The 27,230-nt window shown below is 34.2% G+C and overlaps 1 protein-coding gene across 2 annotated transcripts in view; it reads right to left on the bottom strand.

The window, feature by feature from the left end:
- Positions 1–27,230, bottom strand: part of KLHL1 (kelch like family member 1) — a 392,306-nt gene that overhangs the window by 96,719 nt on the left and 268,357 nt on the right. For both annotated transcript variants that reach the window (XM_032611318.1, XM_032611317.1), the window contains one exon: positions 3,323–3,509. In XM_032611318.1, coding sequence (XP_032467209.1) covers positions 3,323–3,509 — 187 coding nt within the window. The remainder of the gene's footprint in view (positions 1–3,322; positions 3,510–27,230) is intronic.

The raw sequence follows: 27,230 nt of genomic DNA, 5'->3' as shown, positions 1-27,230 counted from the left end.
GTCTGGAATTCACCACCACATCTACTCTGCTGCTCCAGTAATATGCTAAACTAATGCCTAATAATTCTTTAGATTTCAACTAAAAGCAGCAACAACAACAAACACTTTCTCTGTACTTCTCTACTCTTCTAGACTAGACTAGGTTGGTTCCCAAGCATTATACTGATTGCACTCGCAAGTCCATTCCTGTAACACTCATTTTATTCACAAATATTTTGTTTACTATTTGCTTTCCTAGAGTAACTTGGAAGCTTTCTGAGGTAGGAGTAATATTCATAATGTTCACAAGTTCTTAACACAGAGCCGGCACAAAATAGATGTGCAAAAAGTGCATCATTATAGGATGCACGTATGTGTGGATATAAGAAGAAAGGAGGGGAAAGGAGAGAAAAATGCTCTGAATTTTCTTAATATTTACAGAAAATCTGCAAGAGTTGTACTCATAGTTTATCAATCCCATAAAATATCATACGAATCCCAGTAACTGTGGAGCTGAAGAGGAATTCAATAAAATGTTTATATAGCCTTATGAGGCACAATATGAATATGTAAATAATTCCAAAAAGCACACTAAATATTGCATATCATTGTATTGTATTGTAACATACTGTATTATATTGTATTGCATTATTTTTCAAATTAGTCATGCAAAGTAAATTCCAATGTTTTGCTATATTTTTTCTTTTGATTTCCCTGCCTCTTTTTACATTTTAATTTTCCTCATTACCTTTAAAGAAAAGAAAACACAATTTTAAGATAGAATCTTAATGCCTATTTAGAGATAGCACAAGTTAATAAGGTGTAGAAAACAGCTTTTAAGCAGTAAAAGCACAATGCAAATACAAGGGATTAACTTGAAAATGTCCTAGTTGTTCTTTAAATCTCTTGAAACTGGTAAAGTTTCTGCTGCAGCAGGAAAAGTAAGTTCTCTGAGGTTTGGTAATGTCAGATTTTTATCTAAGTTATGGGATATATTTAATGTCCAATTCCTAGAGGGCTGAGGATATGGTAAGAATTCCTAAAATTTCCTTCAATTTTTTTTCTATTTTATTGCTGATTTAATCAGGAATATCTTTTTAAATCCCTTGTTTTGTCACACGCTTTTAATCTTCTGGACTACTGGATAAGTGGAACAATAGCTAAATAATTAGTAGTGTTCAATTATAAAATGAAAGATTCAGAATCCCTAAGAAAGTTCAATTTCTTAAGAATTTCTTCAGTCTCAAAAGACTGCTGTGTAAAATTAGACAAATTCAAATGCTGACAAAGAGCTTAACCCCCCCATACTCGTATTCCTTTATGCTATGGTAATTGTATTTAAAGTCGTTAAATTTAAAAATTTAAATTAGTCATGTCTTTTGGCTCTTCATAGCATAGTGATTTTTATACTAATGTTAATTTATTGTTTATTGCTCAGCCCTAGTTACTGGCTGGCCTGATTTCATCAATGTTCTTTCTTTACTTTTTCAATGATATGTGCATATTTACAAATGGAATTTATCTTATACAGGCATTCATTCTGTATAATGCAGTGTTCTTGAAAAGTAAATGTCATTCATTAGACCTTAAAATTTGATAAACATATATAGCATCATTGTCCTTTTATTGATATTTACTTTTATAGGTAAAAGGAACTTATTAAGATGTTACAATAGGGCTTCCCTGGTGGTGCAGTGGTTGAGAGTCTGCCCGCCGATTCAGGGGACACGGGTTCGTGCCCCAGTCCCGGAGGATCCCACATGCCATGGAGCGGCTGGGCCTGTGAGCCATGGCCGCTGGACCTGAGCGTCTGGCGCCTGTGCTCCGCAACGGGAGAGGCCGCAACAGTGAGAGGCCCACGTACCGCAAAAATGTTACAATAAAGTTTGCATGCTTCTGCTCCAAGAGATGGCAAATTATATCACGTGCTGTGTGTTATTTAGTATTTATTACTCTCATAAGGACTACATGGATACAGGTTAATAGATTTGTTTTCTAAGCTTGAAAAACATTTTTGGGGACATTTCAATATAATTTCTGGCTATTTTTGAGAGAGATTTGTATCTAAGATATTTTGTTTCACCACTTTATACAAGAGGGTGTTAAGCACTATATCATTTGGGGGGGAAATTTTTGACTTGGTCTCTTAAATAATAACATTAAAGAAGGAGCTAGAAGTGGAGAGAGACAGGGAAGGAGGGAGATTGATGCCATTTCCTTAGTTTTTAAAGTGTCAAGTCATTTACCCTTTTTAACTAATAGTTAAGCTCTTGAATATATATGTTAATATTTTAATGCTCGTTTAGTGTGATAATCACTAGAAATCCATAGCCCAGCGAATAGGAGTAAAACTTCAAAAAATTAAACTAGTGAAAATCATTTTATAGCCACAGATATCTTCTTGGCAAATAAAAAATGGGAAATGTGTGTTGTTCTCTATTACCTAATTGTTTCCCTTTGCCTCCTATTTTGGGATCTCACTTCACAGTAGTTGAGGTAAGTTCTGTTGCTTCCTCCTGATCCTTTAACAACAGAGTTCCTTTAACAGAGCTTGAATTATGTGGTCATACTCTATGTTTGCCAACTGTATTTTGTACATGTATAATAAATGTATTATGGATAATTATGTCACCTATTAGACACAAACATAGGACACTTACATTATTTGTCTTGTGTACTTGTTCAGGAAAATTAAGACACATAAAAAAGGCTAAAGAGAACAAAACATTCATGGAGATTTTCCCACTAATTATAGAAAAGTAAGAACAAAACCTTCGAATATATGTATTTGGTCTTAAACAAATCATTCACTTCCTTGTAAGAGTAAAATTGGTAAAAAAAAAAAAAAAGTTAAATTTGTAAATGATACCTGTCATAGTCAGTACACCCATTTATAATTGTCTACTTCTTTGTCTGGCTTCTCTATGAGATTCTAAACCCCTCAAAAGCAGAGACTCGCTTCTTCATAATATTACTCTCAGCAAGCATGTGGCTGGTAGATTACATTTCCTTTACTTGGAATAGAAATACATGTTTCAATATATCCAACAAATTATTTGGCCCGTGTTTCCTAGGTACTTTTAATCTTTTTTTTCATTTCATATGAAGTCTTGTACATAATGCATGAGATAAATCATTTAAAGATGAGTAAGAAGCAGAAGCAGCAACTACAGATTGAAAGAATGAAAAACTGAGAGGTGTTTTAACTTTTCCCTAAATCTTAAATCTTAATGAATAAACCTGTGATTCTGTGAAGTTTGTTGGTATTACACAGGTTACAACCGTAAAATCACATCATGGTGTGATACAGTGTGTGTATCACTAAAGATCTAGAACTAAATACCTTTGTTGTTATCCATTCCTCCCACTGCATACAGAGTTCCAACTGTAGATTTTCTAGGTTTAGTTCTTGGACTTTGCATTAAAGTTCTTCTTTCTGGCAATAGATGGTATTTCATTGCTTCTAGAATCAGCTTTTGACATTCCAGATCATTCTTAAATAATGTATGGTTTTCTAGGTCAGCCAATATCTGTGAATAATGCACAATCACTGTTAATAATGATTTTTATAGAGATGAGCATAAGCTATCAAATGAAAAGTAGAAGATTAGTACTTATGATATTACCCCTATATTCAGAGGGATGCAAAATATAATAAGAATTAATTACACTGACAAATAAATATGAGTAAAATGCATGGCTTCCAAGAGAAACAGAATGGATATTATTTTTGATTCCATATTATTTATTATAATTTTGCCACACAGAGTATAAATGTACTTCTAAAGTTCACATTTTCAATTCCCTTTCCTTTTTAAGAAAGCTGTTCACAAGTCAAATATAGTTGCCTATTTGGCCATAAACATGTCTGGTGAAGTAAATTAAAAACTAAAGTTCAACAAATTAAGTCCTAATAAGCCTATCATAAATATTCACATATTTACTTTAAGATGTTCCAAGTATAGTTTAAATCCCTTTCAAACTGAAAAAAATCTCAATAAAAATAAAAATTTATGCTCGTAACATCTTTTTAATTATGCAAGCAGTTGAAAAGCTGTATATCAGGCAAAGTAATAGCTTCCAGCCATGAAACTAAAAAAAAAAAAAAATTACCAAAAATGCAGCACCTGAGGGAATAATAGAGTGAGACCAGAGTTTTAAGTTCTATTATGTCTTCCTTTTACTACAGAAGGTTATCATCTCCATAAATTATTTTCTGTACATTTCTTTGAATGTAATCAAAGTATCTTTAATTTTTCTCTTTCTCTGTCCCTCTTTAGATTTTCTTTCTCCTTGACTGTTTCAGTATCACATTCTCTTCTTTTGTTTATGAATCCTGTTTTACTTCAAGTGAGTTAAATCTGTCATATGGATTTACAAAATTAATAAGTAGAAAATCTAACATTGACTCACTGACCTTTCCTTCTACATTGATAAGACACTGTACCACATTGGTACACAAATTTATTGAGTGAATAAATTAATAAATGAGAGCAGCATATAATTAATTGATTTTAACACTATAATTTGAATCTTAATTAAATAAAGTTATTTAACCATTGTAATACATAAATTATTGGTGGAGATGTCAGAAAGAATATAAAAACACATAAGATACTCATATATATAAGAGGTGGGAAAGATAACAGAATGGCTCTGAGGCTGAATAAGGAGTGTAACAGAATTACCAGATACTTTGGAATATAGAAGGGAAGATGTTTAGTTAAAGTCTTGCTTATGCTTCTCTTCTTATATATTAAAACTTTAGTTGCCTTCCTACCCATTTCTTTCTTTTTTAAGGGACTACTATTTTACTTGTAAGATATTAATGAATAGAAACCTTAATGAAATAGAGTTGGGGCCTCAGAGGGAAAGCTCTCATACTCTGAGACAATAGTAGAGCCCAACAAAAAGAAGAAAGACTCCCCTTCTTTCATGGCAAAGACTCAACCCATGAAAAGCCAGGAACGAACTCATTCGTTTGCTTAAGGGAACTATTATAGTTTTTAAAATCCAGTAAGATGATATATACATTGATGATAAAGCTGAAGCTAAAAACATTGATTTTATCATCTTTTTGAATAGCTAAATATTTATAGATTTCTAAACACTCATACAATGTATATAAGGACTATTTCAAAATGTTTACGGATAATATACAATTATAAAGAAATGTATGGAATCCTGTAAAAATAAAGTATCAGAGCAGAGTCAACTCTGAGTGCCTAGGTTTAAAATACTTTCAAGTAATAATTTCTAAAAGGAAATGAATTTCTCAATGTTGATAGATGTATGCATAAAAATATATTACATATTATTTATTTTAAAGTATATCCTAGAACTTGAAAAAGAATACATACATATATATTTATAACTGAATCACTTTGCTGTATACCTGAAACTAACACAACATTGCTAATCAGTTATACTCCAATTTAAAATAAAAATTTAAAAAAGATGCAAATTCAAAAAAAGAAAAAAGAAAAAGAACTCCTTAGACCTAGAAGTTAGATCTCAGACTCCCTAGACCTCACTGCATGTGTGGCAGTCCACTTGGTCTTGAGTAAGGCTTGTCTTAAGTTTCAAACTCTCCATTTATGGGCAAACACCTGCTCTCCAGGCCTCTTCAAAGCCCACCTGGGCCTCACATGTCTGCACGTATTATAAATTGTTAAGAAACAAAGAAGAAGCCAACAGATCACAAACTTTTACATAGAGAGGTCAGCAGAAGGATCAACCATTAGAAGGACAGTGAAGTTGGTTTTGAATGAGTATAAAGCATCTCTGCTTCATTCTCTCTCCAACTATCCAAACCACACTTCCTGGGGCTTATGAGTAAGGTGGGCTGGCACTCCTCCCCTGGGCCCCTTCATCCCTTCAGGAGGCTGCCAAGTTTTCTCTGGCAGGAACCACACCCACCAACTTCTCCCTGTTTAGTATCTCCCTTCCGCCATCCCCAAATGTCAACTGTCTAATCTGATAAACAGTTTCTAAATGTGAGAATGCCTTACTCAGGAAACACATGGTTTATTTAACTCAAGCCTTCTGAAGACAGTGGCCCTGTTTTTCTTGTTTCTCCCCATAAAAATCAGCTCATAGCAAGCCAAAAAAAAAAAAAAAAAAAAAAAAAGATCTGGAAGATATAAAATTAAAACTTGTACTTTATTTCTGTAAAATGACAGATATTCTGTACTTAAATGATATTTTCCATTTTATTAACAAATAATTTTGTAAAATTTCTTAACTTTAGTGTACCCAATCATTTGAAAAAGTTATTTATTTTGAAAAAAATTGAATTCTTCATAATCTCTGTACTTATTACTGTGTGTTTTCAAACTATTACTTGTAACTATTTCTCACTTATGAGTACTATATGACTTGTGTCTGTATTTCATCTCCTCTGACACTTTTTAGGATTATTCCATCCCAAATTCAGGCACAAGTTTGGAATAATAAGATGGTTAAGCTGTCCTTTAAACTTGGACTATCTTTAGATTTTCTGCAATGATCCAAGATTAACAGAAAATTTTTCTCCTCACTATACAATGGAAGTTAGTTTTATTTTTTACATTCTTAAATTTTTGAATAAAATTAAACTACTGCAACAGTTCCTCTGCTTGTTCCACTTAGAAAAAATATCAATATGTTTTAATAATTGTATACTACTTTGAAACATAGTCATGTTTATGTACAAGAATTTGTACAGTAATTATCTATAAATCAGATTTTATTCTTAGGATATTATATACCAATACCCTTTCCAGTCAAAGATAATTATAGTACAGCTTAGTTTACAAGAAAAATGTCCTTGGAAGTTTGTCAATATCTTCACTGTTAGATATGTTCTTACGCTTGGGATAAAAATTGACTATGTCCCTATGAGTTAATTGTGCATTAAACCTCAAGAAAAGATCTCACTATGTGCAAAATAATGTTTCAGAATATTTTGTCATGTAGAAAATATGTCAGAAATAAGAATATCCTTAGACTTAATATGAAGGACAGCATAGGGTGTGTTAACGATTAAGACTGTAAAATTCTAGGAAGTTGATCCATCCGAGGATCAGCAGTCACTTTGCAAATATGATCCATCTCTCTAAAACATTGGTAGTTTATCTTTGTGAGTAAATAATGACCATCAAGTTGTAGGGTAAACCTATAGTGGCAGAAGAGAACTGGGTCAATAAACATATATGCAAATCTTGTGTATGATATTCAGAAATGACTAACATAAAAAACTAGAATAATATATCCCTTAATAGCTAGAATACTCAATAGTAACTTTTTTAGTTCCAGTTGCCAGAAATGTTATAAATTTTTAATTAGAATAAAGATGTTCTTTGAAATTGTTTATGTTAAACATTATTACTTTATTTTTGTACATTCTTCTTAAACTTTACTGGCTTTATCACTAACTTCACTTTAATTAGGAAAAAATGAAAAGAAATACAATTACTTAAACAATATTTCTTTCAAATAACCATTACATTTGTTATTAAAATACAAATAATTTTGATTGTTAATGGTTTGAGGAGTTGAACCACATATTAGCAAAATAAAAACACTTAATGTGGAGGACCTTCAAGATGGCAGAGCAGTAAGATATGGAGATCAAATTCCTCACCACAAATATATTAAAAATGCATCTTTATGTGGAACAATTCCTACAGAACACCTACTAAACGCTGGCAAAAGACCTCAGACTTCCCAAAAGGCAAGAAACTCCTCACATACCTGGGTAGGGGAAAAGAAAAAACAGAGAAAAAAGAATAGGGATGGTACCTGCATCTCTGAGAGGGAGCTGTGAAGGAGGAAAATTTTCCACACACCAGGAAGCCCCTTCACTGGTGGAGATGGGGGTTTGGGCAGGGGGCGGTGCTTCGGACTGACGGAGAGTGCGGCAACAGGGATGCAGAGGACAAAGTGGAGAGAGTCCCACAAAGAGGATCAGTGCCAACCAGAACTCACCATCCTGAGAAGTTTGTCTGCTCACCTGCTGGAGTGGGTGGGGGCTGGGAGCTGAGGCTCAGGATTTGGAGGTCAGATCCAAGGGAGAGGACTAGTGTTGGCTGCGTGAAGACAGTCTGAAGGGGGCTAGTGGGCCACAGCTAGCCGGGAGGGAGTCTGGGAAAAAGTCTGGAACTGCCTAAGAGGCAAGAGACCATTGTTTCAGGGTGCACGAGGAGAGGAGATTCAGAGCACTGCCTAAACGAGCTCCAGAGATGGGTGCAAGCCACGGCTATCAGCATGGACACCAGAGACAGGCATGAAACGCTAAGGCTGCTGTTGCAGCCACCAAGAAGCCTGTGTGCAAGTACAGGTCACCATCCACACCGCCCCACCCAGGAGCCTGTGCAGCCCACCACTGCCAGGGTCCTGTGATGTATGGACAATATCCCCAGGAGGACACATGGCACACCTCAGGCTGGTGTAACATCATGCCGGTCTCTGCTGCGCAGGCTTACCCCACATTCCATACCACTCCCGCACCCTGGCCTGAGTGAGCCAGAGCCCCCTAATCAGCTGCTCCTTTAACCCTCCTCCTGTCTGGGCAAAGAATAGATGCCAGAGGGCAACCCACATTTAGAAGAGAGCCAAATCCAAAGCTGAACTCCAGGATCTGTGTGAACAAAGAAGAGAAAGGGAACTTACGCCCAGCAGCCTCAGGAGCAGTGGATTAAATCTCCAAAATCAACTTGATGTACCCGAATCTGTGGAATACCTGAATAGACAATGAATCATCCTAAAATTGAGGTGGTGGACTTTGGGAGCAACTGTGAACTGTAGACAAAATAGACTTTAAAATAAAGATCATTACAAGAGACAAAGAAGGGCACTACATAATGATCAAGGGATCAATCCAAGAAGAAGATATAACAATTGTAAATATTTATGCACCCAACATAGCAGCATCTCAATACATAAGGCAAATGCTAACAGCCATAAAAGGGGAAATCGACAGTAACACAATCACAGTAGGGGAGTTTAACACCCCACTTTCACCAATGGACAGATCATCCAAAATGAAAATACATAAGCTTTAAACGATACATTAAGCAAGATGGACTTAATTGAAATTTATAGGACATTCCATTCAAAAACAACAGAACACACATTCTTCTCTAGTGCTCATGGAATGTTCTCCAGGAAACATCATACCTTGGGCCACAAATTAAACCTTGGTTAATTTAAGAAAATTGAAATTGTATCAAGTATCTTTTCTGACCACAGTGCTATGAGACAAGATAACAGTAACAGGGAAAAATCTATAAAAAAATACAAACACATGGAGTCTAAACAATATACTACTAAATAGCCAAGAGATTGTTGAAGAAATTAAAGAGGAAATCAAAGAATATCTAGAAACAAATGACAGTGAAAACACGATGACCTAAAACCTATGAGATGCAGCAAAAACAATTCTAAGAGGGAAGTTTATAGCAATACAATCCTACCTCAAGAAATAAGAATAATCTCAAATAAAAACCCTAACTCTATACCTAAGGCAGTCAGAGAAAGAAGAACAAAAAAACCCTCAAAGTTACCAGATGAAAAGAAATCATAAAGATCAGATCAGAAATAAATGAAAAAGAAATGAAGGAAACGATAGCACAGATCAATAAAACTAAAAGTTGGTTCTGTGAGAAGATAAACAAAATTGCTAAACCATTAGTCACACTCATCAAGAAAAAAAGGAAGAAGACTCAAATCAATAGAAATAGAAATGAAAAAAGAGAAGTAACAACTGACATGCAAAAATACAAAGGATCATGAGAGATTACTATAAGCAACTATATGCCAAAAAAATGGACAACCTGGAAGAAATGGACAAATTCTTAGAAAAGCGCAACCTTCCAAGACTGAACCAGGAAGAAATAGAAAATTAGAACAGACCAATCACAAGGAACAAAATTGAAACTGTGATTAAAACTCCTCCGACAAACAAAACCCCAGGACCAGATGGCTTCACAGGAGAATTCTATCATTTAGAGAAGAAGTAATACTTATCCTTCTCAAACGATTCCAAAATATAGCAGAGGAAGGAACACTCCCATATTCATTCTACAAGGCCACCATCACCCTGATACCAACACCAGACAAAGATGTCAAAAACAAAGAAAGCTACCGGCCAACATCACAGATGAACATAGATGGAAATATCCTCAACAAAATACTGGCAAACAGGGCTTCCCTGGTGGCGCAGTGGTTGAGAGTCCGCCTGCCGATGCAGGGGACACGGGTTCGTGCCCCGGTCCGGGAAGATCCCACATGCCGCGGAGCGGCTGGGCCCGTGAGCCATGGCCGCTGAGCCTGCGCGTCCGGAGCCTGTCCTCCGCAACGGGAGAGGCCACAACAGTGAGAGGCCCGCGTAACGCATAAAAAAAAAAAAAAAAAAAAAAAAATACTGGCAAACAGAATCCAACAGCACATTAAAAGGCTCATATACCATGATCAAATGGGGTTTATCCCAGGAGTGCAAGGATTCTTCAATATACTCAAATCAATCAATGTGATACTTTATATTAACAAATTGAATGGTAAAAACCAGATGATAATCTCAATAGATGCAGAAAAAGCTTTTGACAAAATTCAGCACCCATTTATGAAAAGAACTCTCCAGAAAGTAGGCATAGAGAGAACTAACCTCAACATAATAAAGGCCACATATGTCAAACGCACAGCCAACATCATTCTCAGTGGTGAGAAACTGAAACCATTCCCACTAAGATCAGGAACAAAACAAGGTTGCCCACTCTTACGACTATTATTCAGCATAGTTTTGGATGTTATAGCCACAGTAATCAGAGGAGAAAAAGAAATAAAAGGAATCCAAATCAGAAAAGAAGAATTAAAACTGTCACTGTTTGCAGATGACATGATACTATATATAGAGAATCCTAAAGATGTTACCAGAAAACTGCTAGAGCTAATCAATGAATTTCGTAGAGTAGCAGGATACAAAATTAATGCACAGAAATCTGTTGCATTCCTATACATTAATAATGAAAAATCTGAAAGAGAAATTAAGGAAACACTCCTATTTACCACTGCAACAAAAAGAATAACATACCTAGGAATAAACCTACCTAAGGAGACAAAAGACCTGAATGCAGAAAACTATAAAACACTGAGGAAGGAATTAAAGATGATACAAACAGAGAGAGAGAGATATACCATGTTCTTGGGTTGGAAGAATAAGCATTTTGGAAATGACTATACTACCCAAAACTATCTACAGATTCAATTCAATCCCTTTCAAACTACCAATGACATTTTTCACAGAACCAGAACTAAATATTTCACAATATCTATGGACACACAAAAGACCCTGAATAGCCAAAGCAGTCTTGAGAAAGAAAAATGGAGCTGGAGGAATCAGACACCCTGACTTCAGATTATACTACAAAGCTATAGTAATCAAGACAGTATGGTAGTGGCACAAAAACAGAAATATAGATCAATGGAACAGGATAGAAAGCACAGAGATAAACCCATGCACATATAGTCACCTTATCTTTGATAAAGGAGGCAAGAATATACAGTGGAGAAAAGACAGCCCCTTCAATAAGTGGTGCTGGGAAAACTGGACAGCTACATGTAAAAGAATGAAATTAGAACACTCCACTCCCTATGACCAGGCACAAATATTAACTCAAAATGGATTAAAGACCTAAATGTAAGACCAGACTCTATAAAACTCTTAGAGGAAAACATAGGCAGAACACTCTATGACCTACATCACAACAAGATCCTTTTTGACCCACCTCCTAGAGAAATGGAAATTAAAAAAAAAAAAAAATGAAAAATGAGACCTAATGAAACTTCAAGTCTTTTGCACAGCAACGGAAACCATTAACAAGGTGAAAAGACAACCCTCAGATTGGGAGAAAATATTTGCAAATGAAGCAAATGACAAACGATTAATCTCCAAAATATACAAGCAGCTCATGCAGCTCAATATCAAAATAACAAACAACCAATCCAAAAATTGGCAGAAGACCTAAATAGACATTTTTCCCAAGAAGATTCACAGATTGCCAACAAACACTTGAAAGGATGCTCAACATCACTAATCATTAGAGAAATGCAAATCAAAACTACAATGGGGTATCACCTCACACTGGAGAATGGCCATCATGGAAAATCTACAAACAATAAATGTTGGAGAGGGTGTGGAGAAAAGGGAACCCTCTTGCACCTTTGGTGGGAATGTAAATTGATACAGCCACTATGGAGAACAATATGAAAGTTTCTTAAAAAACTAAAAATAGAACCACCTTATGACCCAGCTATTCCACTACTGGGCATATACCCTGAGAAAACCATAATTCAAAGGGTCATGTACCACAATGTTCATGGAAGCTCTATTTACAATAACCAGGACAAGGAAGCAACCTAAATGTCCATCGACAGGTGAATGGATTAAGAAGATGTGGCACATATATACAATAGAATATTACATTACCATAAAAAGAAATGAAATGGAGATATTTGTAGTAAGGTGGATGGTCCTGGAGTCTGTCATACAGAGTGAAGTAAGTCAGAAAGAGAAAAACAAATACTGTATGCTAACACATATATATGGAACCTAGAAAAAAAATGGTTCTGAAGAACCTATGGGCAGAACAGGAATAAAGACACAGATGTAGAGAATGGACTTGATGCGGGGAGGGGGAAATTTAAGTTGCGATGAAGTGAGAGAGTGGCATGAACATATATACACTACGAAATATAAAGTAGATAGGTAGTGGGAAGCAGCCACATAGCACAGGGAAATCAACTCGGAGCTTTGTGACCACCTAGAGGGGTGGGATAGGGAGGGTGGGAGGGAGATACAAGAGGGAGGGGATATGGGGATATATGTATATGTATAGTTGATTCACTTTGTTATAAAGCAGAAACTAACACACCATTGTAAAGAAATTATACTCCAATAAAGATGTTAAAAATATATTTAATGTTTTTTTAATCCTGTGTGCTTACACCTAGACACTACTCAAACTTCATTTTCCAAGAATATTTATATGAATTTATTTCAAATGCTTGCTATAAATTGGAAATTATGATTCTGAAAATATTGCTTCATTAAAATAAAATGTACTATTCAAGTATCCAGATTTTGCATTGGTTTTCCAACCTCCAAATAAGAAAACATTCAAATAATTGTCTCCTTTCTCTATAATTACCTTAATGTGTCAAAGACAATACCCTCTTGGCTAGAATCTGTCATGATTCTCTGCAGCAACTTGGATGTATAAATACTACCTTAAATTGTAACACTGTAACATTTCTCTTATAAGTAAACAAAAACAAATGCACAAATTTGTCCTGCACAACCTACTCTTATTACAAAGAGGGCACACAACTCTAATTTTGCAGTAAGAGTCAAAAAATATCTACATTATATATAATGTTAGTGGCTGAGAAGAAAATAAACTATATTCTAAGGTATTCCTTAAGTAAGAGTAATATTGCCTGAATGAAGACATAATCTGAAAGGCATGGTAACTAACAGATCTGTACAAAGCATTGCAAACACATCTTTCTGTACCTTTAATCTGGTTAAAGTGTCCATTGGAAAATGGAATGCAATATTGAATAAACAGTTAAAGAAAGTTGTGTAAACTTATTATGGACCAAAGAATGTATTGAGTCTTCTAAGACTATATCCTTGGGCAATCAAAGTTATGAAAACATTCTCACATTCATAAGAGAGTGACAAAATTTCATATACCTCATATTATTTCATAATATTTGAAACTGTTATTTTGCTATTGGCTGTTGTGCTAAAATAATCGACTCACAGAATTTGAATCTATAAAACAAAATTGTTTACTATTAGAAGTGACAGTCCTTAGAAAAGAAGTGACAGTTTCATACATAGACTTTCAAGTTTTCTGCTTGAAAAAATAAATAAGATGAATATTATCATATACTGTAAACACCAGGAAAAGTGATTTTCTACTTCAATGTCTTATAAATAGGGGATACAAATAAAATATTTTCAGTTGTTTTTATTAAGCAGTTTCTAAGACATTCTACAGGGAAACAATGACTTAGTCACACTGAGGGTGACCTTGAAACTTGAGCCTATTTAACAGTCAGTGGAGGTGCTGGTCAAAGGAGAGAGTTCAGTTATGACAGAACTTTGTGGCAACACAATAAATAAACTCATAGGTAGGGCTGTCCCACTTCTCAAGGGAAAACATAAGTTGTCTTATGCCTAGGGAGGTTTTCTATATATTTCCACCTTTTCTGATAGACTTTCAAAGACTATAGAGAGGGAATTGGACAATTATGCTCAAAAGTTTGCCATGTAAGTTAGTTGGTTCACCGATTTTTTGTAGTCCTTCATCAGTTATTATTTCAGTATCTGCTTGCAACTGGAATGGTCTAAGCTTATGCAACATTAAGTAGCTCAACCGTGGCCAGAACATCTGTCTGCAGCCTGAAAAATACTCATCTATATGAATAGATAGACCTGCATCTTACCCCTAAAATCCCATTAACATCAGTTGAAAAGAATTTTGACAAAGAATAGAATCATGAAATTTTAAGAAACTGAAATATCTTCTTGTTGTTTTTGCTGGCATAATGACGATTCTGGCTAAAGTGTGTGAGGATATTATTTTTATTTTTAAATACATGAGAAAAGTAGACAAACAGAGCTTTTTATGTTCTCTTTCAGCCCTATCATGTCAAAAGGGAAACACAAATTACTGACATGATAAAGCTTACATCTGATACATATGAATGATACAGCAGAAAGATTCCTTCTCCACTTATTTGGAAGAAACCATCTATGAAGTGAGAGGCAGGTTCATTAATTTTATTCTGAATACAGAAATATTTGACTGCCTTAAGAAGAAAAATAATTGGTTAAGCTGACGGTACAAATAGAGAAGAATAATGACATAATCAAAACAAGTAGAGCTCATAATATTAACTCAAATGACAGTTCTTATTACCGATAAGTGAAATGGGTTTCATGAATTTATAATTTATGATTAACTTATATTTATTTAATATGGGTTTGGAGTTCTGTAGGTGGTTTGAAAGCTCAGAATTTCTAATACTGAAATAAGTGATCCTGTGCCCTGCATGAACATCACCTCCAACCTGACAAATTTTATTGCATCCTAAGTAGGCTCTGGACCTTGCATGCATGCATGGATTCATTTAGCAAATATTTAGTTAGCACCTATTTTGTACTGGGTGCTATAATAGATCCTGGATACCTGCAATCTCTCTTACCACTAATGTATTCTACTCAAACCCACCCTCCTCTCCACCTCTTAGAACACCTTCATTAATTTACTTTGTCTAGGTTATATTCAAAACCATGCATTATTTCCTTATTGTTTGCATGACATTATTCAACAGCCTCAGACTAGCACGCCATAAATTCTATAACTTCATTTTAGCTATTCAGTCACTTTCCCCAATACCTTAGTGCACATTACTCTGTATTTCATAATTTAGCTCTTCTGATCTCTTTCCTCTCATCTGAACAGATTATGCCTTTAAAGAAAGTGATATTCAAAATGCCTTTCCCTCTGGGGCTTCAATTAAAATATGACCCAGTCTTCAGAGTCCAGTTTAAGTCCTATTATCAATACTTCCAGGAGGACTTACCTATTACTCAGGCCACAGTTGGCATAATTTGTTTTTATTGGTCATATCAGACTTTAATCAATTACCATCTGTATAGTCACTTAAGGGATTCATAGTCATGCTAAGTCATAAACTTATAGGAAATCAGGGAACATGTCTGGCACTTCTTGAAAACAACTAAGAGGGTCTCCTAGGAATTGTTTAATAACTATTTAAGTTATTGATCATTTACTATGATTAGAATATCTATTAATTTATTTTAAATAATATATTCAGTATTGAAATTTGAAAATATACAATGTATAGGCAGAAATATATTCAATATCACATCCCAACTTATATAAATTAAAAATATTCACAAATATTTATGGTGCTTCAAAATTATCTTTGCTTAACAACCAACCAAATATCTGTATTTCTAAATGATTTATCTCAGGCCCAGCTGATGGTTTGCTAATTTTTAGTCATGGTCAATAGCAAAATTCCATTACACAGATAATTTGGGATCTTGGACATTATGGTAAGGTGATTTTGACTCTTAACTAAGAAGCATTAAACTTGAATGTTCCACTGACAATTCAAATTCACATATTTAAATCTGAACTTTCCCATTATCACTCTCCTTTCTGTATTGGCTTAAGCCTTCTACTTTTTATTGGTTGTTTAAGGTATTTCTTTACCTGTACTTCTATTATAAGATATTTCTGTTTAAGCTGATTCAAAATATTTTGGAAAATATGGTATCAATAAATAATTATTCCTCAAATTTGTCTTCCTTTCTGAAATACTGATCCATTGAAAATTCTATTTAGCAAAGTTTCTTATCTTTTCAGTCAACTCTACATCCAAAGCGTCAACAAATATTATTATTATAATATTGCCTAAGACTCTTCCATTCCACTATTCCCTTTCCTTTCCAAAAGTCACTTCTCTGGTTGACAGCCTTATTAGCTCTTTTCTGAGTTTTTGAGAAAGATTCATAATTTGAATTCTTATATGTGGTAAAAGCAATCACATACAGAATTAATACTACTCCCACATACTGTCCTGAAACATATACATTCAAAATTTACTGCCTTGCTATCTTGTTTTAATGTCTTGCATTACAATTGAAAGTATTTCCTAATGTAACTTTAAGCACCTAGTTGAGGCTCATTTCTCTTTGTACCTCCAGACCAATTTTCTACTTTGAGAAGGCTATTCTATTTACTATCCCCCGTGTGAACAATTTCTTTATTGCATCTTTAATGTGATTTTAAATCTTTGTACTATCTGACTCTTAGGTGAGAATAGTTGCTTCACCCTGTGTAAAAAGTTTATGTCTTTTTATATATAAATCAATATCCTTAGGACTTAAACTTGATCTCTAATTTCCTTAATTCATGTTTTAGTACTGTATTGTTTACACTTTGTAGTCACCAGTAGAAAAAATATACTGCTTTTATCTTGCTTGTATGGTTTCATATGTATCTCATTGTAAAATATTAACTGTATTTATTTGAATTTTAAAGGTGAAATTAGTAGGAATATATCTTTATAAAATTCTGTTATTTGCCATCTTATTTTGCAGGAGGATAATTAAAAATGAATGTGTTCAAATGTGTGCAGATTCATCATGGGAAGCCATTGTTTGTATTTATGCCTCTTTTAGATTTTCCACAAAAGTATTTCTGACTGAGAAACACAGATCACAGTAATTGGTAAGCCATCTCAGTGAGGAATCAAACTCATATTGAGAAGAATAGAAATTGTACATTTGTGATTTTTGAGGACACCATGACACCTATGAAAGTGTAGCACTGGATTAACTGAAGGCATTCTTAATCTTTGAGCTGCATGTAGTAATAACTTTCAACATGTTAAATATGTATTAGGCTATGTGTGTTATAGCCTTCATGACAGAGAGATGCATAGGCCCCAGCATTTATTTTCAGAGATATTATATCTGAGAACATTATCAAAGTGTTTAATAAATATTTTGATACACCAATAATATTTATATTTTCTTAGAATAAAATCATAATAGATATTTCCATTTGTCTTGATGCTTCCTTTTTCTAAACTCCCCCTTCCTTTCTAAAGATGTCTAGCATGCTCCTATGTGCCTAGTCTCTATTATAAACCTTCCCTGGTGTGGACAATCTCCCAAGTAATAATTTACATGAAATTTGTCGATCACCTTTTCTTGCAAAACTCATGTATCTGTTAGTTACCAGGACTAAAAAGATCAATACCAAGACTAAAAAGATCAATCTCCTAAAGAAAAAATAATCTTTAAATATTTAATTGTTAATAGTTGGATAGTTTTACTAATATAACATTAATTACATTTCAATACTAGCTATTATTTTCTGAATTTGGTGAACTGTATTATAGCCAAGTGGGGTTCTCAAATCATAATATCAATTCAAACAATTCTGTGATAAGTAAAATGCTACTGAAAGAATAAAATTAATTGTGATATCCAGTGTTATCCTGTATTTCTGTAAGCTCTCTTATAAGAAATTTCTCTGAGTTAAGAGGTAACACAACACCCCCAGACTAACCAGGAATAAGAAGTGCAATGCACTAAGTATAAGGGTCATTCTCAAGTACACCTTCCTTGAGAGAGGTATATCTGCAAGTGGCCAGACACTATATCCAGAAGAGGTAAATACCTTAAGTAACTGAAGAGACTGCATTCATTTATTATTTGGAAAACTGGCTTTCCCAATTTCAATAATAATGTGAACCTGGTATTAAATTTTTGTTTAGCCCTATCTCAATTACCTTTAAATTAAAACATTCTCTTTTCTCTCACACTAATTATAAGATATCAGTCAGCATTTTACTTTCCTCATTTCACTAAGAGAAGACAGAGAGAGAATTTTAATCACCGCATATTTGCAGATTTCCAGGTTTCTTTAGACTTACTCTGATCAAAGCCCAACATACGTCCTTTGATCATCATCAGTGAAATAAGTTCCTGTGAAAACATCAAGGTGGATGCATCTTGCAAGTCAGTCAATAAGGGATTAAAATAATTCTCCCAAGTAAAGCTAATTCCACTGGGCATACACTCTGTAGAATTTCTAAAGTTTGGGTATGAAATGAGTTGTTCAAACATCCTGACTGAACAAACTTCAGGGACAAGGGAAAATAGAAGCTTATTAATCTTAGTACTAAAGGCATTAAAATAATTGAAATGTGTCAAACCCAATGCCAGACATTTTAGGGTATGTAGAAAGTAATACATCAATTCCTAACTTAAATAATTTATAACAGAATTTGTATTAGAATGGAGTAACCTATAATATAATTTATAATAGAACGTATAATAGAATGGAGCATATGGTCATTACAGTATTTTCTAGTACTTACAGTTAAGCAGAAGTGTATTAAGCTGTGTTGAGAAGACTGATAGATTTTTATCCAACAGTCCAGTTTTCAGTTGGTTAACTTTTTCAAAACAGGAATCATTAAACTACTTACTCTTCTGTTCTTTACAGATAACCCTCTTGGACTTGCATAACAGTAGCAAGTCATTGCAAGAAGTTACATTAATCAATTTAATGTATAGATACATACTGGAAGAGAGTTGTTTAAAGTGATATTCACCAGATTCAGAGAAATTCCACTTCTGGGCATTTGTCCAAAGGAAGTGAAAGCACTAACTTGAATGAATATATATATATATATATATATATATATATATATATATATATATGATTCAGCCTTACAAAAGAAAAAATCCCTGCTGTTTGTGACAACATGGACAGACCTTGAGAGCATTATGTTAAGAGAAATAAATCAGACAGAGAAAAAAGAGAAATACTCTATGATCTCACTTATATGTGGGATATAAAATAACCCAAAAAACAAACAAAAAATGAACACGTAGATCCACATAACACATCGGTGGTTGCCAGAGGCAAGCGGGGGAGGTGGGAGAAATGGATGAAGGTGGTCAAAGCTACAAACTTCCAGTTATGAAATAAGTAAGTCCTGGGGATGTAATGTACAGCATGGTGACTGTAGTTAATCCTGTACTGTATATTTGAAAGTTGAGAATCTCAGGACCCAGATGACAGTGTGGGGAAGAGAAGCATCTCCGTCATTGTAAACACATTTGAGTGTCCTCCTTCAAAATGCACCATCTAAGGGAGGAGGAAGATTTGGGTGAGACCCTTGAGAGGGAAGAGACAACCCTAATAAGGACTTTGGATTCTGAATTTACTGAGCAATCACCTGAAAGTCATAGTTGTGAACCATAAAATTTTTTTCTTTCTATTTTTTCTAACTATTAAGTATAAATTATTCTGCCATCAGGAGGGATAGAAGCTTAAAAACAAGAAGACATCAGTTATAAAAATTAAATAACTTCTTTCTTTGTAGAAATATGAGTTAAAATGATTACTTCTGACCTCCAGGAGAATACAATTAATTAACTGATGCAATAAACACTCATCATGTTCATACTGTTTTAGAGGCACTGTCTTAGGAACATAATCATAAATAGAATTCTTTTCTGAGCTGCAAGACATCATAAATTACAAAGAAAAAGAGATGTAGCTGTAAGAATATAACTAAAACTCTTCTACTATTAGTAAAGTGTTACTAATAAATACATAAACAAAGTGCTCTAGGAAACAGGAAGATGTGATTACTATTGTAAGAAATATTTACAATAGTAATTCTTCCTTAAACTGAATTGATAAAAATAGATACCTCATTGCCAAGGGTGAAAAATGAGCAAAATTTCATGAATTTTAATCCTTCATATATAAAATGTGGATAATGCCTTTTTTACATTCCACAAAGCATTATATGTGATCAAGTATGTGAAAGTATTTCATATATATTTAAATCACATAACATTATTTAAAATTATTGTTCAAGTTTTGCTAATTTTAAAATTTAGGGAGAATCTAAAACAAGATATATAATGTAAAACAAATTCATTTTTATCAGATTTTTGACATATATTAATTCCTATATGATTCTAATTGGATACTTACATTGTTTCAGAATTATATTGTCATTCAGAATTACATCGTTTGAAAAAAACTTACTAATAGAATTCTTAATTGAAAGGAAGTAGTGAAATTTAGCAAAGTATAAGCTAGCTTTTCTTCTATGATATTCATGGGGGGTGCATAGTTTATAAATTCTAATCAGTTTCTTAAACCTTGTGGGTAATCTCATCCATATAGAGAATTCTAATAAAAATACACAGAGAATACTAAAATTCCGGGGAGAGAAAAGATGTTTCTTAATAGCAGTTCTAAACTATTTCTGAAAGGTCTCAAGTAATACAAGCCATTAAATATTATTCTATGTACTACTCTCTACATTGCTTTATTGTATCTTGCCAAATAAGTGAAATTACTTCATGAGCCAAGATGGAATAAATTGCTTTCAAGTTTTAGTGTCCGGATTATCTTCTAGGGAAGTTTAAGTTTCCCTGCTTTAATCTCTCTACCTTCTTATGGTATTGTTTCTAAATTCTTATAGATGAATACTTTTTATATATACCCACATTTTGCTAATGTTTCAATTTATCTGTTGATAAATTTTATCAGTTTGAAAATAACTTCAATGGTTTTCTCCTAATACATATCTATTCAGCATGTTACAAAGAAGTTTATGATTTCATATTTGGTCAATATAACCTCTTATCTTGCCTTAAAAGAGAAGATAAAGAAGAGAGAAAATAATTGAAGGAGTAAGCAATGAATATTATTATTTTGTCACACAAACTATCACATATTTGATTCAAAAGAAGGAGCTATTGGGGAAGAAGAAATTTTCCTCTACCCTACTAGGTTCTTCTGGCTGATCTAAGAATTAAACTTAGATTAACAGGAGAAAGTCAAACAAAAGTTTAGTAACATACATACATGGGAGAAACCCAGGAAAACTAGCTCACCAAAATGGCTGAAGCTCTCACCTTAAACAGCATCTTCAGCTAAAGAAAGAAGAGGATGTTTGAGGTTGTAGTTTGGTGTTTCAAAGAGGAGGCAGGCAATTCACATAGAGATAGAAAAGCAAATGTTTGGTAAATAAATGTTTTCTGGGCTATGCAGAGACTATGGGACACAGAGAGAAATTTTAACAATCAGTCTTTACTAGGTGCTTCCCTGTCTACACACCTAGTTCATACTATAGTTATATGTGGTGGTGACTCCCTTCCTGGAACAGGTCCTCTTTCTAGTACATTCTTTAGGCAGTTAGCAGGAAGGTCAAAGATTCTTCTTTTGGACCTTAAAAATAATCAGTCTAGGGGCTTCCCTGGTGGCGCAGTGGTTGAGTGTCCGCCTGCTGATGCAGGGGACACGGGTTCGTGTCCCAGTCGGGGAAGATCCCTCATGCCGTGGAGAAGCTAGGCCCATGAGCCATGGCTGCTGAGCCTGCATGTCCGGAGCCTGTGCTCTGCAAAAAGAGAGGCCACAGCAGTGAGAGGACCACATACCGCAAAAAAAAAAAAAAAAAAAAAAATCAGCCTACATTAATCTTCATGCCAAAGAGAAACCTCACTGGGGTGGCAAAGTTTGCTCTCCTACAGGGCCATACATAATCTTTTTTTTTTTTTTTTTTTTTTTTTTTTTTTTTTTTTTTTTTTTTTTATTTTGTTTTTTTTTTTTTTGTTTTTTTTTTTTTGTTTTGTTTTGCGGTGGGCGGGCCTCTCACTGTTGTGATCTCTCCCGTTGCGGAGCACGGGCTCCGGACGCGCAGGCTCGGCGGCCGTGGCTCGCGGGCCCAGCCGTTACGCGGCATGTGGGATCTTCCCGGACCGGGGCACGAACCAGTGTCCCCTGCATCGGCAGGCGGACTCTCAACCACTGCGCCACCAGGGAAGTCCCATACATAATCTTTGAACATATATCATGTAAGAAGATAATAAATATTTCTAGGTAACTTGATAGAGAAACAAATTACATACAAGTTGTGACTGGAGGGGAAAAATTGAGGTGGACAGAGGAAATTCGGTATTTATATATATGAATTATATAATATATATGTATATAAAATTTCAATGTTTTCACAAAAAAGGAAGCCAAATATTAGAAAAGAGGTAGACCCAAGAATAAAATCTTGAATTTGGGATTCCAAGGTTCCAAAATGCTCAGGGCATCATTAGCATATTCTTTAATGCCTACACTTAAGATATGTAAAAAATGCTTCAAGGTCCTTTCATTCAAATGTAGATTTTCACAAATGAGTTAATCTTTTAACAGTTGCTATTTTGACAGTTGAGTTGGTATGTGTTAAAGTTAATTTTGTTGTCATTAAATATTCCTTATGACCATCAGGTTATCACAACTCACTAAGGTAAGTATAAGCATAAACTCAATACAGAGTGAGTTTTTATACTTGGTGTTATGGAATAAATTGTGTCTTATCGAAATTCATATGTTGAAGCCCTAAACCTCTAAATGACTGCAGTTGAAGGCAGGGCCTTTAAGAAGATAATTAAGGTTAAAAGAAGTCATAAGGTTGGGGCCCTAACCAGAGATATCTGTTGTCCTTATGTCCATATAAGAGAGGAAGATACACCAGAGCAGAGCACATGCACCCTCCCTCCACCCCACCACCTCCCTGCAGAGAAAAGGCCATGGGGGAACACAGCAGGAAGAAGACTGACTGTCTGCAAGCCAGGAAGAGAGATCACCAGGAATTACATTTTCTGGTACCTTGATCTTGTATTTATAGCTTCCAGAACTGTGAGAAAATAAATTACTGCTTTTTAAGCCACATAGTCTACAGTATTTTGTTATGGCAGACCAAGCCAACTAATGTACTTGGATAACAAAAATCTAAGCAAATTATTGTCATATTTTACTTGTTTTATTCTATATATATTGTCAGCTACCTTTAAAGATTATTTCCAGTTTTGCAATTTAATTGATAAAATGTTTTATTGTATTATTGTGAAATTTCTTAAGAACTTGTTATCAGGTACATGGCAGTTATTAATTGCTCTTATGCAATTGTGTTGCAATTTTCTTCATACTGTAATTTTTCTTTTTATTTGTGTTTTATTTTTCTGTCATATATTCCAACCAATCCTCAGAAAAACTGAAAGAATGGGACATTTTGTGATTACATTTAACTAGGGAAAACAAAACTTTAGGAAAAATCCAAACCCAAGGCTCAGCCTAGAAAGCGAACAGAAGGGTAGAAAACTATAAATATGAGGAACGCTGGGTGCTGCAGAATAGAGGAAGAAGAGAGTATTAGAAGAAGGATAGACAGATGTAAGCAAAATGTTAAGTACTGAAGACATATTTCATTACCTCATTATTCTCTGTTGTGAGAATTTGGGTTTGAATGAATTCTATAAACAAAGTTCATGAAAAAGCCCTAAGAGGTAACAAATTTTGCATTTTTTATCTTGGTAAAAAAACTACTTCAACTTGCAAGACTGCTTTTATATTTGAAGTTATGATGTTTATCACATTTCATGATTCCTAAATAAAATAATCTTTATCACTGAGGAAGTCCTGAATGAATGATTTATCTGATTTTGTTTCAGCCATCATTTAGACAATGCAAATACCCACATTCCATATCTGTTGAATGATGCAAACAAACACCCACATTCATTTGTTCTTACAGCATTGGAATTGCCTTTCCATGTCGATTCCTCTCAGGACATCTTTATTTGAATATTTTGCATTCACCTCAACTTAATAGTCAAAACGACTTAATGAACAATACAGTTATTTACATTTATATTTGTTTCAGTCAAAGGACAGAGTCATGAAACACCCAAGTTTCATCTTGAGTCAATGTTATTTTTTTAAAAAGCATTCTTTTTCTGAAACAATAGCATTCTTTTTCTGACATTTTTTTGTTACTCTGGGGACTTTACACATGCAAAGAACATAGCCTTGTTGAGTATGTGAAAACTGTCCAGTCACAGCAAGGAGAAAAAGGCTTCACTTCTATTCTTCTAAGAGGAATCATAGAGCATGATATGCTGTGCTATTAAAGTACTCAACTGACAAAATACTCTAAAAGAAAATGTTAGATTAATAAGAAAAATATTAAATATATATGTTCTTTTCATATGTAAATATATGAATATATGCATTGATTTATATATATTTGTACATAAATGTATACATATACATATATATACACACAAAAAAATAAAAAATAAAAACTGAAATTCCTGCACAATATACCAAAATAATTTCAAACTGACAAAATTTTAGTTGACTTTAGCATTCATCATGGTGAATTGTCATACTTCATTTGTGTTTTGTATGTTTTCCAATATTTTATCACAGTTTAACATAAAAGTTTGAGTTTAATTTTTCAGATAAATTTATTGTTTCAAGAAAAATGTCACACCCAGAAGATAAAGACTAGTAAAGCTCTGAGTAGTCTGTTTAAAATTTGACTATAATAGACATTGATGAACAACTATTTTTTTTAAATCCTTTACATTGCAAAAGACAGTTATTAGGTACCCAACGTGTGTCAAATATTGAGGATAAGATATTAAGGAACTTATCGTAGATTAGGCCATGTAAACACATACCTCTAAATAATCTGAATAAAATTTTACCAGGACTTCCCTGGTGGTCCAGTGGTAAAGAATCTGCCTTTCAATCCAAGGGACGTGGGTTCCATCACTGGTCGGGAAACTAAGATCCCACATGCTGCAGGGCAAGCCCGCATGCCACAACTACTGAGCCCATGCACCCTGGAGCCCTCATGCCACAACTAGAGAGAGAAAATCTGTACACCACAACTAGAGAGAAGCTCATGCACCACAATGAAAGATCCCACATGCTGCAACTAAGATCCAATGCAGCCAAAAAAATAAATTAAATAAATATTTTAAAAAATAAAATAAAATAAAATTTTACCAGTGCTAGGAATGGAGTTAAAACAGGGTACTATAGGGACTTCCCTGGTGGCACAGTGGTTAAGAATCTGCCTGCCATTCTGTCCAGGGAACATGGGTTCCAGCCCTGGTCTGGGAGGATCCCACATGCCACAGAGCAACTAAGCCAATGCACAACAACTACTGATCCTGCACTCTAGAGCCCGTGAGCCACAACTATTCAGCCCACGTTCCACAGCTACTGAAGCCACGTGCCTAGAACCCGTGCTCTGCAACGAGAAACCACTGCAATTAGTAGCCCACGCACTGCAACGAAGAATAGCCCCCACTCACCACAACTAGAAAAAGCCTGTGGCAGTAAAAAAGACCCAACACAGCCAATAAATAAATAAATTTATTAAAAAAATAAAGCCTGAGTGCTCTCCTTTAAAAACAAAACAAAACAAAGAAAAATAAGTAGAGCACCCATCTCTGAAAATGGATAGAAGTGGTCAAGGAAGTGCCTCATAGGAGAGTCAACCCCAAGTTGACTTTTTAATGGTAAAGCAGGTAGTTAGTCAAACACATGCATGTCTGAGTATGAAGTTCAGGTTATGGATGTAGAGGTTAGAAGTCTTGTCATGTGCTAAACCAGAAAACAATTTTTAAAAATCCCATTGCTTTCTACAAGTAGATTAATAACTATAGGAAAGAAGATTGTAACAAAGAATGTAATGTTATGAATATTGTATGGTGTATAAGTATCTGATGTGTGTGTTCCAAAGCCAACGAACATTATAACTAAATTTGTGTTTAAAAAAATTCACTCTGAAAGCATTGTGAGGAATAGATACAGGTGGGGAAAGATGTCACTGGAGTTATGTAATTAACATAGAGTCCTTTCAAAAAATGATATGGCATAATCTAAAGACAGTGATAATAAACAGGGAAAGGAGACTGAGAACTTTTTAAAGAAAATGTATATTTACAAAAAAAAAAAAAAGCTTGGGGACACATGAAGTAAGAAGGCAATAGCGGTTGAGACGTTATTTAAAAAGAAAAGCCATGTTTAGGCTTCATTTCTGGACATGGGATCAGAACAAAATGCCATTCCATTCTCCTAAAAAATTGATCAATCAGATTAAATGGACATTTATCATTTAAACAGATCTTTATATTTCAGACATAACCTATTTATCTGACTAATTTTATATATATATATATTTGGGATATTCTGCGATGACAAACATTAACATGAATGTATATTAGCATGAGGTGAAAACTCATGGTCAGAATCAAGTTACAACTTTTACTGTTATAATAGATGAATATTATGAGTGACTACTCCCTGAAACCAGATATCAGGTGTTCATTGTGATTAAATATTCATCACTCCTTAAATTCTTACCATATATTTGCCATCTTTTATTCTTAGTCTCCTTTTGAAAACAGTCCAGCACTTATGCTGAATTTGTAGCAAATTGGGAAGTTGTTTAATGGTTTGAAAAATCCCCACTGCTGACTGAGTCGAGAATAACATACTCATTATTACTTATGACTCTATTTCCAGGTCTTTATAAGTCAACTTATTGAATTCACTGAATATGCTGCTTTTCCAGTTCAGCAAAGCCAGTTTTTCAGGCTACTTTGTGGTAGACAGACTCATAGAAGTGGAAGAAAGCCAATTTCTTTAAATATAAGCACACCTTAGAACACCCTTAATTTAGGATAATTTACTCTAAATGAAAATCCAGTGTTTATTAACCTTTACCATTAAGAATTCCAAAACTTTAGAAAATAAAACCACCCAGAACAGTGC

This window comes from Phocoena sinus, chromosome 18, assembly GCF_008692025.1.
Source record: "Phocoena sinus isolate mPhoSin1 chromosome 18, mPhoSin1.pri, whole genome shotgun sequence".
NCBI lineage: Eukaryota > Metazoa > Chordata > Mammalia > Artiodactyla > Phocoenidae > Phocoena > Phocoena sinus.
Note: the sequence above shows the minus strand (reverse complement) of the source record. Positions and strands in the feature narration are given on the sequence as shown.